At 38.7% G+C, this 17,195-nt stretch overlaps 1 protein-coding gene across 1 annotated transcript in view; it reads left to right on the top strand.

The window, feature by feature from the left end:
* LOC130418786 (astrotactin-2-like) overlaps window positions 1–17,195 on the top strand; it is a 238,938-nt gene that overhangs the window by 89,470 nt on the left and 132,273 nt on the right. The window contains exon 4 of the mRNA XM_056744877.1: window positions 14,096–14,245. Within this exon, the coding sequence (XP_056600855.1) occupies window positions 14,096–14,245 (150 nt within the window). The remainder of the gene's footprint in view (window positions 1–14,095; window positions 14,246–17,195) is intronic.

Here is a 17,195-nt window from a genome sequence, read left to right on the forward strand (position 1 = left end):
GAAGAAATGCAGCAGAGATGATTTGGTTCTGTCTCAACCTTCTATAGTGATCACACAAACAATAACAGCACTTACAGAAACTTATTGTGTCACTGTTCAATTTATATCAAATACATTGACATTAACAGCATGGTAAATTACAAATGAAGAACGAATACATATATATATATATATATATATATATATATACAGTATGTTGTGCGTGTGCACGGTAAATCAGGAAGAACGACATGTGCAATTTCAAACTAATGACCCTATTCTCAAAAGTGCTCTCTTTTCCATTTTGGCAAACCAACCAATTACAGTCTTTAAAAGACTATATAGCAACAGGGTCAGCCCCGCCTCCTCATTAAAATTGCTCAGAGAATCGCTCAGATTGGTCCTGAATTGCTTTTGAGTGAAGACTCCTATGTAGAAGTTCTTAAGCAAATTTGAGAGGATTCTTAGAAGAGTACGGGCCTTGATCAACACCTGCTGCTTTCGTCTTTTTCTTTGATTTGTGAAATGGCTGCTCTGCTCTTTTCTGTCTAAACTCCCACTGACGACTGAACGTTCACTTTACCGTCTGCTTCATTCAATCATTCACACCAGCTCGTGAAAACACAACCCTTGAGTTTGGAAACACAGATATTCTTTTATTGTTCGTCATGAGGCCTGCCCATGTTTTTTGGCCAGCGGTCTGTGGGTATTATTTCATTTCTTTAGCCTGGAGCCTGAACGTTTTCTTACAAGAAGTTTCTGAGACCACAGAAAGTCAAGTCACAATTTCTGTGATCTCATAAATGACGTACATTAGATCTTCTGAAGTCGACCTACTTTCCATTCCATTTTCTACCGCTTATCCGAACTACCTCGGGTCACGGGGAGCCTGTGCCTATCTCAGGAGTCATCGGGCATCAAGGCAGGATACACCCTGGATGGAGTGCCAACCCATCGCAGGGCACACACACTCACTCATTCACACCCTACGGACAATTTTTCCAGAGATGCCAATCAACCTACCATGCATGTCTTTGGACCAGGGGAGGAAACCGGAGTACCCGGAGGAAACCCCCGAGGCACGGGGAGAACATGCAAACTCCACACACACAAGTCGGAAGCGGGAATCGAACCCCCAACCCTGGAGGTGTGAGGCGAACGTGCTAACCCCTAAGCCACCGTGCCCTCCAAGTCGACCTACTTGAATTGCAAAATATAATAATGTGCCTTTGGCTCGCAGAAAGATTCCTTCCTGGGAAGATCATCCAAAACATTGCAACATATAAATCAACTGACGGCCTGTAAGATTTCAGCTAAAAATCAGATTTTTCCCAAGTTTGTCACAAAGGGATGTTTGTGAGAATGGCCACACATAAAGGAGAAAAGTGTTTCACTTAGACATGTACTGAACACCACCGGTCAATGGTCTGGTCAATGGGTGCATTGGGGTTCAATTAAGTCAACGTTCTTAAAAAAATCTGTCATGAATGTTTCTCCAGATTTTTTTCCAGATGTCCGGTAGTAAAGCTCATAGAGAAAAGAGAGAGAGAGAACTCCGCTGGCATCATCTCAACACACAGTTCACGTGAAATCAGTCTAATTTATGGCGTCTTCCATTAAGTGAATTATCTGCGGCTCTGATGAATTGCGCGGCCATAATAATTACATTTGCATAATGTCTTCTCTGCTTCATTTCCGCCCTTACATGTGTTTGTCATTACTAAAGTATCATCGTGCCATGAACCTGCCCATGTTTCCAGCCGCGAAAACTCCCTTCTGCTTTGGGATTTATGCATTTGTGTAAAGAAAGAATTAAATTGAACGATTTCTTGCAGTTTTACATTGAAATGTTGTGTATGAATGTCAGCATCATGTCCATAGTGCGAGAATCGTAACACAAAATTTTGAATATCCTGCAAACTGTTCTCAGATCTGTACACCGTGTGAAGGTTTTCAGTGTTGGTGTAGATCTGGCGAGTGTTGAGCGCATGTTGCAGATATGACTGTTTTGTTTATCTGCAGTGACATGTATCTGACGCGCGTGTTGTGTCTCTTGTCTGACCGGCCTGAAAGTCCATTAAGCTCTTCCCATGCGGTCCAGACGGGACAGATCAATTGGCTCAGCCTGTCAGTTCTCATCTGCTGAATTTTCCAGATGCACGAGCTGTGTGGTTTCATTTCACTTTAACTGTTAATGGAGACTTCCTCTACACCTCTTCTGACTTCTTTTCTGTTGTGATGCGACATTATTATCAGTAACATAATTAACCGTGACTTTAAAAGAGAATCTATAGTTTAAGGGTATTTGTAGTAAAAATATGGTCATATAAATAGTTGGTAATCCACCCAAAATGTATATCTATATATATTCTTGTGGAGTTTAAGCACTTTTTCTACATGATGTTTTGTGATGTTTTGATGAGATGTCAGCGATGATTTCAAGAACACTTGAGAAAGCAGTTAATAAGATTAGCAGGGCGTTGATGGATCACCAGATGACAGAAGAAACCGAATCCTCCCGGCTGAGATGTTTGTGTAGAGAGCTGTATGAGACAGAAACACAAAACAAATATGGTCCGTCATTATCATCCTTAAGAAACAAAGAGCCATTTATGAAGAAATGGAATATTAGAATCTTAGTATACACCTATGCTGTAAATACATTCATTATTATAGTTACAGTACATCAACCAACCAAACTAAAAGCCTGTACGATAAATACATGTTACTGCACTATTGTCAAACATGTGTCAAGAAAATGTGCAATCACATGAATCTACGTGCTCTAGGACCCTGAGGAATCCCTGGGAGGAAAGTTATGAATGAATTATATTGTGAAATAAAACAACAGAGAGCAAAAGATATGATAACAAAATAGTTTTAAGATGCAATCGTAAGTTATTTACTGCAATAATATGACTATAAATGGTTCTGAACAGATTCATTAGACAACGGTTACGACAGATGAGCGTTTGTTTTGGGGAAACAGTCGTGAGTAGCTAGTTAGGTTCTAGTTTACTAAGAAACTATGGTGGTTAACCAGCAAGTTATAAAACGCACCTCTAGTCAGTAGCTTAAACTGTTTTGCTGGTCTCTGGTGGTTTTAGATGAGTTTTGGGTACTTGTTTGCTGGTCTATGGTGATTGTTTGTTCGTTCGGTCATTTTTTATCGTGAAATTTTACTATCTTGTGCACAGTTCAGCATGAGGATTTTCATCTGACCAGAGACCTGTCCACTATTGTCTGGTGTTCTTCACTGGTGATTCAGAGAAAATCTCCATTCATGTGGATGTAACTCTGTGTGATTCCTGTATGAGCTGTGAGCGGCATAAACATGCGCACACACACACACACACACACACACACACGCACACACACACACCAAAGACACACTTTCATATTTCATCCGGCCTGTGACAACAACGGCTATAGATAGCGAACCTGTCCTGTCCTCTGGACTCACAGAGGACAAAACCAGAGGTATCTGGACTAGTTTCTAAGATGGAGATCGTATTATTTTTGTTGTCACAATTTAACAAGAGGTAATTTATCTCATTTGAAATATATTTATTGTAAGTACTGGTCAGAGGGCCTGCTGAAGTGTGTTGAATTGCACAGCTTTGTTAGATGTGTTGATGTAATTTCCACTGAAACAGGAAGTTAGGGAGGGACATATTTAGCGGCTCCTCCCCCATTTAGAATATCCAATAGCACTAAGATTGCCTGACAGTTGGTGAGAAGCTGAAGTGCAGAATGATGTCATAAAATCATTCATCTGTGTTGATGGAAGTGAGAGACTGTACGTTTTGAACGAAATAATCTTCAAATAGTGACTTTTGTCATGTCAAAGCATTTATAAACATAAGTCTCAGTTTATTAAATTCACAAATGCATAACCAAACTAATTTACAAATAAAGATTTATAAATGCATAACCATATCCACCTAATCGACGTAACTCACAAATGCAAAACACGACTCAGAAATACACAGCTGGATTTACATATTAAATCAATTTGTTAATCACATTTTAAAAACCATCAGGTTTCTGGAAAGCCTCAGATTTGTTTGTGGATATTTTGGGACCAAATGAGACTTTTCAACCCGACTTGTGTGTTTTAAAGCATTTTCATCATTTTTTTTGTCTTCACCATTTGTAAGTCTTTCAATGACGAGAATCAAAGACGTTTCATAAAATGATCAAAACAAAAAAATCACATGAGCTCTTTAAGGAATTTGCTCCCAAAGTAAAATGCCGTCAACATGAGACTGTAACAATATAATCTAAATGAAAATAGGTGAATGTAGCTGTGCTGTGATTGGCTGGTTTGGTGTCCTCTGAGGAAGACATGCTTGTGTTTGTGAGAAGATTCCTGCCGTGCTAATCTAACTGTGTGAGGATTTGCAAAATCTATTTTTACGTGTGCTATCATTTAACGAGATAAGAAATGTGCTTTGCATATGCACGAGTTATGAAAAATTGTGAATTGTGTGTTTTCTTTTAATTGAGACTGTTTGACCTGTTGATAAAGTTATATCAAGTTCAGAAAGTAATTGAGTTTGACTAGAACGGTTTATAAATGTCTGCTGCGTTGTTCATTTTATAGAAATACTTGATGTAAAGAAATTCAGAAATACTTCATAAGAGCTGAAAAGGTGCAGCGGAGATTGATGGACGCATTTCTCACACAGGTTGAGTAAACGTCATGTCTGAATCAGAGATGTGAGCTGTAATCATGTGTGTGTGTGAGATTGTGTTGTTGCTATAGTGACAAGTGTTTTCTGATGACTGGATGACCAGTGTTGTTATTGACAGAAGCTCTTCTGGATTGATTTGGCTCATTGTTGATGGAGGATGAGCAGAATGTCTGGCTGGAGGAAACACACAGTATTGTTCCATTGGCAAGATGCTGAAGAGAACAACATGTAAATTTAATAAAAGCTTTTAAAGCATATTTACTGTACACCAACGACCAGACTGGAGAACTGAGGTTGTAGTGCCGACAGTAATTATTTCTAGCTTTTTTTCGGCTTTTTAGCATTTTAATGAATACTCTTCACTCTTTATCAACACTGTTATGTAAAAATACTGTTGAGGTAATGCAAGAATTAAAGACTTCAGTTACGGCTGGGCGGAGTGACGGAACATGCCACTACCGCGGAATGAAATGTCAACCGTAAGGGGCCATTCAGACAGAACGCATGTGTCCATTCCAATTCGCTACTTTCCCATTGTTTATGTAAACACAGGTGTGACGGATGAAAATGACCGTCACGCTCACGTCTTTTGAAGCGCCTCGCACATGAGATTATTTTGTAAAGTTGATAATAGTTTTAATAAAGTTCAACTTTAGGCGAGCCGAGGCGAAACTTGCGTTGAAAAGCACAATGGTGTTCACAGCTTGAGCGCTTTGATGTGTTATACTTCTTGTCTATCTTCCTACTGTATACTTGTTATATGGCCAGAAGATAAATAAGTAATAAATCTCATTATCAGAACTTTTTTAGTACATTTTCATAACTTGCCTAAATTACCACTATGGTGAGCATTCAAATGAACTGTCATAAATAAATAAAGTCAATCTAAGAAAAATAAGATATAGAATTAAAATGGGAGATTGTTACTGTGAAATAAAATGACAAATTCCATTAAATACGCAAACAACACCGAACCCCATTGACTTCCATCGTATGAGCACAAAACCACTGAGACAAAATATCTTCTACTGTGTTCCACTGAAGAAAGTCTCACATACAGGTTGAATGAATGACGACATCGTTTATGTTTACAGTTGTACTGTCTCTTTAAGAGTCACTGGAGCAGCATTGATAACACCGAGCGTGTTTATCTGACAGCGTTAATGTCAGGGTTGTGTGTTTTTATTTTGGTCTGTCTGTCAGATGATGGGATCAGAGACATTTACAGGTCACAGATCTTGTGTTTGTCACCTGACATTGATGAGCTCTCAGAGACGTTTATAGAGGCTGACTGTCACGTCTCGCTGTGTGAATGTTGCCGTACACACGTGTTGTTCTTCACATTGTAAGCGATTTGGATGCTGATTTATGACTCAGGCTTTGGTTCTTACCTCTCAGAGACATAACAGACACGGGAGAGAGTACACAACACTTAAACCCAAACAAACAGTTCACCCTCGCGAGTCCTGCTGCCGTGCCCCCTGAGCTCCCTCCAGAATCTTCGTTAAGAATTATCGTAAAGGCTTCGCAGGCATCACTCCTCAGAGATCTGGTTGTGGACCTCGACACGCCGGCATTGGCTGTGTCCAATTCCTAAAGACAGTGTTTAAAGCTGCTGTCTGTGCTGATAAGAGAAGCGGCGAGATAAGATGAGAGTGAAGGAGAAACAAAGGGCAGCGGCTTTCCAGAGGAGCCAGAGATGAGCCGGTGGATTCGCCTTTGGTTCCGGCCTTTAATGCAGATCTCTGTGGAGTTTATCTGTGACGGCAGCCGAAGTCATTCGGTGACAGGTGAACATTTGCACCTTACCGCAAGCTTGCAGGATGATCTTCAAATAATTGCTTTCAAAAATGTCATCTGCCGCTGCACAGCAAAACAAACAATATGGAAGTGCGTAAAACAACTTCTAATTGAAATAATGATAGATTTCACATACAGCTTAGAGCCCCAAGTCACACGGCAAATAAACACATTCTTGTTGAAACTGTAACGCCTGTTTCTTGTCGCTGTGATTTTTGTTTACTTTAGCTCCGCTGGTCGTGAGTTCTTCAATTTGAGTTTAAAGACTAAATAGAGCGACTGTACTTCATGTGGTTGTGGACAGCAGGGAAAGCAAAATAAATTTTGCTGAAAGCAAAATAAATGACAACAGTGTACATAAATATAATACAAATAGGTCTATCAAATGATTAATCTCTTGTTTATTTATATTTACTAATAAAATTATTATATGTAAATCTTGATTATTTTTTGTATTTAATATTAGTTTTTATATATGCATGTAAGTGTTAATAAGTAAAAAAAAATTATATTTATTATATAAACACAAACCTTTATTCTGACAGCCCTTAAAATAATTACAATGCAACTCTATACACCTTATATAGCATTTCAAAACATGCCATGGACAGATATTTACTTAAGTCACATGACTTGATATGTTTCTTTTAATCTTTAAAGTATTTTGACATGAAGGCATGTTCTCAAATTTGTAGATAAATCCATCATGGAAACACAACCCAGCATAGATGGAAACATTCATGTATTACTCCAACTTACTGTTAAAGTCCCAGTGAAATAAAAAATGGCACTGCCTATTTTTTCATGAAATAACGCAGCATTAATTGTTAATAGTTGATCATGTGGGTAATTTTCTTCAAAAAATGAGTGTGCCTCATAATCTTTAGTTAAATCTGAAAAAACATGTCAATCCTGAAATGACTCTCCATCTTCTACTATCACTCTGCTGCCAGTTCCTTTTCAAAATGCAACGGCTGTTTTCATATATCCAACTAATCGCAGAGAAAGACAAAAGCCCTGCTCACTATTTTTCTTATTCAAATTAGATTTCAATCGGAAATGCGTCAAGATGAATCATCTTTGACATTGTTGTCATTGTCTTCAGCTGTAAACAATAAGTCGTTCTTTTAAGGCACAGCCACATTCGCTTTTCAAGTCATTTTAACTTAAAATCAAATAAATCAAATAAGTTTCTCGTGAAAATGAGAAGAAAAAGATTAGCAACTTCAAATACTAAGTTAAAATGACAATAAAGGCAATTTGATTGTGCTTAAATATTTTAAAGGCATTTGCGCTGTGTTTTAGTATTTCAGGTATTTTAAGGTTGTGTAGTTAATAGATCCCATCAGCCTGAAACAAGCTTTTTGCTTTTTTTTAAAGTTGTTCAAGTGAACGAGAGTACGTCTTTAGAAGCCGTCCACACCTCTTTTCTTCATTTCCCTGTGGTAGCGGTTATTAAGATAAAGAATTCAGTCCTGCGCTGTTCTGCTTATTAATCTCACTCAGTCATTATACAGAATTCTGTCTTATATTAGACTTTTATAAGTTCTCCCTTTCTGCATATTCACTTCTGTTCATACGTCCCCTGAGCTCTATAAAATGACTTTAATTTCAACAGTTTTTGCAGCGTTTTCAGTTTGCCCAGTAAGAATCTATTGGCTGATTAAATTGGCCAATCTCGTCTTTCCTGAATGATCACAAGAGTGGACGTATGAAATCAGCTGCCAAATAAACCCAACAATTCTATTTTGAACACAGACAACAGAACGGCCAATGAAAGGCAGCAGATTGCATTTATAAGCGGGCGATCAATGACCTGTCACAGCGCGGGCGAGATGGACACCGAGAGACCCATGAACGATCGGCGTCTGACCACACAACACCTGACTTTCACACTCTTAAGGATTTCATTTCTGAAACCCAAGAGATCAAACACGGGCCGTGGACATGAAATATGCATGCGGCAGTTAACCTCCTGTGTTTCCACGGGTTCCTCTCTCGGTCACGGCAGGGCAGGATTTAAGTGGATCTTGTCCAGTCTTGATTTGTTTGGTTAGCTGCGGCTGGATTAGCCATGAGCACATCCAAAGACTCTACAGAGAATACCCAGTATTAAGCTTTACCACGTTTTGCTCTTTATCTTCTGATGTACTGCAGAGCAGCACATGCTCACTTATACCTTCGGGTTACATTTTATTTTTATCTACAGACTCGATGTCAAATAACTCTTCCATAGGTAGTTGAACTGCTCGAAATAATATTCAACCAAACCAACCCACGCTTAAATGAATCGCATTACATAATTCGGTGCATCATGTTACAGCATTATTTGTGCAGTGGAGTTCTTTAATGAGAATTTTGATGTTAAACATGATTGTTGTTAAACTCAATAGAAGTAGAAATCACACAGTAGAATACACAGTACAAACTACAATATACAGTGTAATATACTGTACTATATTAGCACATATAGGGAGCATATACATTATTACATGGAGAATATACAGTACTGTACAGTAGTACAAACTGCAATATACAGTGTAATATACTGTACTATAGAAGCACATATAGGTAGAATATACAATATCACATGGAGCATATACAGTACTGTACAGTAATGCAAACTGCAATATACAGTGTAATATACTTTACTATAGAAGCAAATATAGGTAGAATATACAATATCACATGGAGCATATACAGTACTGTACAGTAATGCAAACTGCAATATACAGTGTAATATACTTTACTATAGAAGCAAATATAGGTAGAATATACAATATCACATGGAGCATATACAGTACTGTGCAGTAATACAAACTGCAATATACAGTGTAAAATACTGTACTATAATAGCACATATAAGTAGAATATACATTATCACATATACATATACAGTACAGTAGTACAAACTACAATATACAGCAGCATATAGATATTAAGAGTTTGGTTCCAAAAATAATGAACTTTGTGCATTCCAAATAATATCAATCAAACCGCAGTTGGGTTGTTTTGATTTAAGCCATAACAACTCAAAAATACAGCTAACTTAGACAATAAAACATAATAAAACATGATAACATTATAAAAAATAAGATTTTGGAACCAAACTCTACATATATATATATATATATATTAGCATATATAGGGAATCACATGTAATCATATACTGTACATGGAGCACACACATCCTATATGGTTTGTTGAAAATGTAAAAGTGTGTTGCAAGCAGGCATGGGCCGATGAGTATTGACGGTATGATAACCTTTCGCATAAAAAAAACCCTGTGGCACAGTTTCACGGTATTGCAATTGCAACAATAAAATGTGTTATTTTCAGTTGTCTGTGTATACAAACAACAACTTTTCAACTGTACGCAAATACATTTGATTTTTAACCAACATTTAATGGAACATATATGTAAACTCGTAAAATTATAATACTCTTTTAAAAAAATATATTTTTGGGCCATATAGTAGTCCTGAACATCAAACATTGCATCACATGACTTAATTATGTATTTTTGTGTAATCACAGCTCATACCTTAGGAAAGGTATCGCAGAAAAGTTTGACGCAGAAACCTTGACTCCTTTAAACTTCGCTATACCTGAAAACCGGTATTCGGCCCATGCCTAGTTGCAACTATCTAAAACTATTATATATGTCAGTGTCGTAATGGTAAACTGTGTCAGATTGCAATTCTATTTTTATGAATTCATTTTTTTACTTTCAGCTCTGCTTTGATCAGCGGAAGGAACTAATCTTTGTTCAATCTTTTTGCAACAAAACAGCTTTCCCGGTTCGAAAAACAATCTCTGCACAGATTGATGTTCAGCTCTCTTCTGGATTGCCAAATACACGAGGAGCGATTAGAAAAGAATTTAGAGACCATTTGCATTTTCACAATAGTGCTGTAGACCCCAGCGAGAGATTAGTCAAATGAGAGGACAGCAGTAATATCAACACCGACAGACAACCTTCAGATTGAATTAAGAGCTTTTGTCCTCAGTTGCTTGTGTTGTGGATCTGCTGGTTCTGTCTCTATTAAACAACACACAGCTCACAGCAGACACCTCCAGTCAGATGTTTGAGAGTTCACACTCACACTTTCAGATTGTAGTGTTAGGACAGATGATGAGGTTTTAGCAATGCTGTTATTTGAAGTTTATATGTGGGTTAGTGTTGGCTAGAATTTGCTTTATTGACAAGATAAAAACAACACAACAGAACAATGAAGTACCACAAACATCACAGAAGCAATGTTAGGGATATATAACCGGTTTGAGACATCTTTAAGATTTTTTGGAGCATTGACATTTATCATTTATTTTTTCAGTGCTTAAAGATATTTGGTTCGACAGGCGTACAGTAGCGTGTCAACGTTTAGAGTCACTTGACTGAAATGTTTTTAATGATGTTAAAAAACCTTTTGATCTCCATGAGAGTTTGAACCGTGTCGGACAAGTATATTTTTCACAAAAGTATTTCATTATGCTTAGACTGAATAATGAAGCGAAATCAGTCGATATGAGTTCAGAATAGATGTGATCTCTTTCAGAACTCGTCTCGGGGTGAGACCTCAAGAAATGACAAGAGAACATCTCTGTAAATTACACTAAAGATGATCAAATACAACACAGATTTCATACGTAGGCCTGTAGTTCCCATATTGATATCTATTATTGTGTTTTTCTATAGTTTTGATGAGTTTATTATTATTCTAAAATGCAGCAAAAACTGAAAAGGTGATGCTTTGAACAATAGTAGAAGTGCAGAATGGAAATGAGGTTTTGCACATCACATCGGTTTGGTTTTAGGTCCTCACAAATGAAACTCTTGGGGTGATGTCTGGATGTTAATTTGGCGGAACGGAAGCGCCACATAGTAAAACAAAAATCCAGTGCGGTTCACAGTCGGCCACTCGCAGTCTCATCCGTCTGTGAGATTTCCGTCAGGACGGGGGAAGAAATCGCCCCTGTCCAGAGTCATTATACCTGCGCCGAGAGCGCGGCCCTCTACATACCTCAACTTAATTGAAGTTGTGATACAGCGGCGGCCGCAGGGACCAGCTCCAGGCCTTCCTAATGGAGGTGGCAGATAAATGACTGCTGACTTTTTGAGGCATCTCATCCCGCTGCATCCTTCTGTTTCACCTCCTCCCGTTCCTGGAGCAGACGATAAGGGGAAAGAGTTTCTTTTCATATATAAAATGCCTCCGCTGAGGTGCAAATGGGCCAGAACATTTTCAGATGGGTCATCGAGGTCCCCCAAAGCGTTCTGATTTTCTGTCTGCTGGAAATAAAGCTCAAACCTCGCGGCCGGCGAGTGCTGTTGATTTCCTTTAAAATGCACCTAGAAACAAAATATGCAAATTAAATTGAGTTAGTTAGCATCAAGGAGTTCTCTTCATGAGCCGAGAAAAATCTGAATGCTTTTTAGACATTTGGAGATGAGGAAAATCCCTGTGGATGTCCAGACCAACTCTCACTAGTCCTGGTTCAAGATCAACTTTTTTTAGAAAGTCAAATGACATGCATTTGGACAATTTGGACAGTTGGTTTGTCGGCCATGTGAGCGGCAGATAAAATGACATTATGACAACATTAGCCAGGCTTCCATTACCCTTCAAAATGCGCAAATTGAGATAGCGCATTGAAAATACGCCCAATGGACACATGTCAATTTCGCAAAATCTCCCATGTATCGCAAAATAGTTCTCGTGCTCATATGAGGTGTTTTTTCAGGCAATAAGATTTTGCCTGCCGGAGCTCTCCATCGTGTAAAAGATGAACCGAAGTTAATTCATGTTTTTTCTCTTTCATGATCCAGACTCTTTTTGGTCACTGCTTTTAAAAAAATGTCTCTCATTTTGTAGATTCACTTGTTGTCCGTTTTACAGGAATGTTTGATTGTTTCTGATCGTCCGCTATTCTCCCTACATTGACCCAGCGGACGTGAGCGCGCTGATAATGTATGATGTCTGTGTGAACAGGGTGCGCAAAATGTTATGCAAAATACTTTGGCTGAAACTCTACACATGACTAGTCACAGCGTTCAGCCAGAACATTTTGATTGGGCGCAAGTTTTTGGATTCTACTCCTTTCACAAATGAAATATAATTATGAAAATATGATGTGACCACAACACTTCTTGATTGCTATCAGGATGTAAAGAGATTTCCAACCAACATGACACAAATGTTTCTGGACAGGATCACCCACCCTGCCTTTAATCACATAACATCAATTAATGGAAATACATTATTATATACGATATTATTTTAATCGACATTAACACATTTTTTTTTTGAAAATCTGTAATGGATACCTGGCTAGAGAGAACATCTCAAGAGTCTATATGAAAATGAGCAAAGGTTTAATTATAATCATAACCGTCTTTTTATGTGTTATCGTACTATAGTCAAACCCTTAATTAATGTCTCTTATTATTGACCTGTGTGTTGTTCAAACACCTGATGGCTTTTTTAAATGTTTTTTTTTTAAGTGATGTTTAAGGTTTTTCTGTGGATTGTGGAAGTGAATCGTGACCACCTTTTTGAGCTTCAAAAGAACACATAAACCACACTCCAGATGACTCATGCTGTGTATTTGAAGTGTCTTGAAGGCATACCAACGGGTTTGGGGAAAGAAAATAGAATGTAATCCTTTTTGATGATGTTTTTGACCTGTGCAATTTCTCTGTGTGGCCGTTCACAAAACTGCTGTACCAGACGCATCTCAGGATGCTCAATGTCAAGTCAGTTTGTTGCCATAACAACCAGGACGCTTTAGCATTATAAAACCCAAGCAACACTCATGCCCCGTTCAGACCGCCAGCGACACCCTGCTAAAAAATAGGCGATGTAATACTTTCAGCGACACAAGTGATAGTGACCATTGGCAACAGGAAGTGGGCGTGTCTAACGACTTGACAAAGTGGAGATATGCTCATTTTATGCAAATGATGAGCGACTTTCGGAAGCGACTACCAATAGGAGTAAGGCCCGATTCACATTTTACGTCTTTTCCGTGCATATATGTTACTTTAAATGTGGGAAACGCCGTCGCAATGCTCATGCGGTGCAGCACGCACATTTTTCTAGCTGCGTCGGCGCCGCATCGAGATGGAAATATTTTAACTTTTCGGTTAAAATAAATTTAACTTTAAATTTAACTTTAGCACATTTTTCTAGCTGCGTCGGCGCCGCATCGAGATGGAAATATTTTAACTTTTCGGTTAAAATAAATTTAACTTTAAAAATATTTTAAAATATTTAAAATATTTTAAAATACTGAAAATTTAACTTTTCACTACATTTTATGCATGTAAAAATAAACCACACCAAACACCTGCTTACTAGCCGAACCCTGAGCCGTCGTTTAAAGTGTACCGTCTCTTTAAGAGCACCTTCATGAACAGGTAAGACAAGATGAATGCACTGACAGAGGTATATGCAGAACTCACATGACCTCATTTCTCTTTTGAGGACGAACCGTTTACTGAGTATATCATCTCGCACCCCTCACGCTCATTTATCTTTTTAATACAGAAATAGATAATCGTGACTACAGCAGTTTTCCTGCTCATATAAATCACCGCTTGTGTGTGTGTGTTTCAGCGCTGGATCAGGACCAGGAGAGCGTGGAGGCTCTCATGCAGAGGTTTAAGGACAGTTTCCGGACTAACACCACGATGGAGATAACACAATTCCAGAACGTAACGCACAGCTCGTCCACCGGCCGGAGGAGAGGACAAACTCACACCAGAGGTTAGAAACACGCAGTGATGTCACAGCTTACACAAATCCCTTCCCATGATCCTCTCTGCTCAGACTCTGTTTAGCGCAGTGTCACCCTGATATGTCACCCGAGCACTGAGGGGAATGACTGAAACCTGAAAAGAGAAGAACTCATCGCTGCCTCTCGTCCTCTCGATTTGATTTCTGTCCACAAAAACACATTTATCGTCTCTGTATCCATCAAAAACTACGAACACATGCTCTGTATCGTGAGTTCTCCTCCTCACAGCTGAGATTCAATGATGCCGAGAGGAAATCCAGCCGGAGAAATAAAAGGAAGCAAATGAATGTAATTCTCTGTGAAATATTTCAAGAGACAGGGTCAATGTGCGTGTTAATACCTCTGCGTCGCCGCTTTGAGTTGAGAATGACTGCGTTCCTCTCCTGTGCTCTCCTCACTATTCCCGCTGCACATCTGCATGGATTTACATGCAGGCTTCAGACTCTTAAGCTGATTAAGACCCGGAACGGTCGAGAGAAAAACTGTTCACAGCCACCAGACGTAGCTCAATATGGGTAAAGTGTTGTGTTAGCAAACGTTTGATTCGCAGAGAACTCACATTGTGAAGAAATGCAGAGATCCAATGAACTGAAATTCACTTTTATAAAATGCATCTGCCAAACAAAAATGTTAATGAAATGATTTTTAAAGTGAAAGTTCATCTTAAAATAAAATTTTAGTTCTTGAATAATAAAACCTTTGAGTTTGGAACAGCAGGAGGACAGGAAAATAGCTGGCTTTCCATCCAAGCAGCAACTTTAATTTATGCAGGAAAAATGGCACGTAGCATAAACAATTTGTGAATAAAGCAGCTTATTCATGCCTTGCGTTCGAAGAACAGAATCATCTCCTCCAGTAGAATATCTCTGAGATTTGTAGTCACTTTGGAAAGCACTCTGTTCAATATAGTACATTACTTGTGACTTAGAGAACGCAGACCAGACGCTTTCACCAAACTTGTGTTTGCTTACAATCGACAACAGAAAGAAAGTGTTTCAAACGGTCTTGGGATGTAATGGCAGACAGTCATTTAGATGACGGCTATTCTACAAATGCACTAGTACTTAATAATCGGAACATAAGGGATTTGTTTTGCATATTTAATCAAATATCGTAAAATTCTCATCAAACTATGCAGATGAGCTGACGATGGCCAAAACATGCCTTTGATCAGACCATCCACAAAGCAGGGTTCTTTTTAAAAAGGGACGACCTAGAAAATGTTCACATGTGACCCAGCATAGGTTCATTCATGATGCCAGCATTGGGTTTGTCCCACAAATAACCCAACAATCACCCAAACGCCTGTGTTGAAAACACAAAAGTTTTTGAAGATTGAATGGATTTCTTCAGCGTGGATCTGCACCCAGGCTGACTTCATTTCCCCAAACAAGACAAGAGAGCGAGAGGTCTGGCGTCCGGTCAGCATGTTGGCAGGTGCAGATATGAAGTGTCTCCCTGACGGTGTTTAGTTATGCTAACGTGACCCGTGACAGACACGACCATCTGTGTCCAGAGCCCAGAGGTCTGACACCAGCACTCACACTCATACTGAAGAACTGCGATCCCAGGATTGTGAGACGTGGAAACTGATGTGAAATGTGATCGCTTTTAAAGAGAAAAAGGCTTTAAATGTGAGAGCTAATTGGTGTTTAGTCTCTGGAATCCCACAATGCATTGCAAATATGCCAAATATGTCAAGAGACTTTGACGTTCATTAAAAAACGACAAGTATAAAAAACTGTTCAAAGCGTTTATTAAAGCAGCGCATGATTTCTGATCATTTAAACGGCCGGCCTTCAGTACAGCGTGTGGCATTCAAGCGGCATTGATAATAGAAGAATGAATATATTCAGGATGAATCTGACTTCAGATCAGCAGTGAAATTGCTGTAGTTTGTCAGATTGCGTCTGCACTTTTCTTTGATGTTCCTGGTCTTCGGTGAGTAATTTCACTCACTCTCGTCTGTGAGGGCCGCGGGGTTTTGATCTGAACACGTGAGTCTCTTCTCATTCTGATTCGATGATAATTGGAGGAGTTTGACGCTTGTACATGAACGCTTGAGCGTGTCTGTGAGCTTGAAACAGATAGAGGAGTCATGATGATGGTGTGTAGATGAGAAAATGAGCTGAGAGCTCCAGACATCAGCATGCCATCTGACCTTGTGTTTGTTTATAGACATGAGACCTCTCCAAACTTTGCTCAAAACTGTGTGTTGTATTGGTGTCTCTGTGTGTAAAGGTGATGTTGTGTTTCAATGTTAGAATACTTTGAGAGAGCAGACCGGACAGAGAGCATATCACAATGTCTGGTTTAATTCTGAAGAGAAATCTGCAGGGATTTAACTAATAATACATTCTGTTTGTTTGTAAAGAAAGTAATTTTTAGCAATAACATCTGAAGATAGCTTCACTTCTTGTGAATGTTAATTTTTGCAAAGAAAAACGAAAGCTCTGCTTCATTTTATTGCTCATTCAATTTATTTGTCGACAAAATGAAGATTTATTTAATGCGATGAGTCAAAAGTTTTGATTGTAATTGACTGCATGTCAGACAGATCTGTGATTGCTGAGAGGACGTTCTGAGCATAATTCTTTATTCACTTAATCTCTTTACTGTGTGGAAGAAATAAAGATCACAGTTTTATTCCTATGGGGGGTCAAATATACTGTTTTTAAGAAATGTTGTATTAAAGATTGTTTTAATTGTTTATTGGGAAACACAGACACATAATTTTGTGTAGTGTATGTGGGTGTGTGTGCATGTATGTTTATATACAGTATGTGTGTGAGAGTGCGTGTAACTGTGTGTTTGTGTTTATGTACAGTGTGTGTGCGTGTGTGTGTGTGTGTGTGTGTGTGCATGTGTGTGTTTGTGTACAGTGCCTGTTTGTGTATAGTGTTTGTGTGTCCTTGTGTG

This window comes from Triplophysa dalaica, chromosome 4, assembly GCF_015846415.1.
Source record: "Triplophysa dalaica isolate WHDGS20190420 chromosome 4, ASM1584641v1, whole genome shotgun sequence".
In the NCBI taxonomy this organism is placed as follows: domain Eukaryota; kingdom Metazoa; phylum Chordata; class Actinopteri; order Cypriniformes; family Nemacheilidae; genus Triplophysa; species Triplophysa dalaica.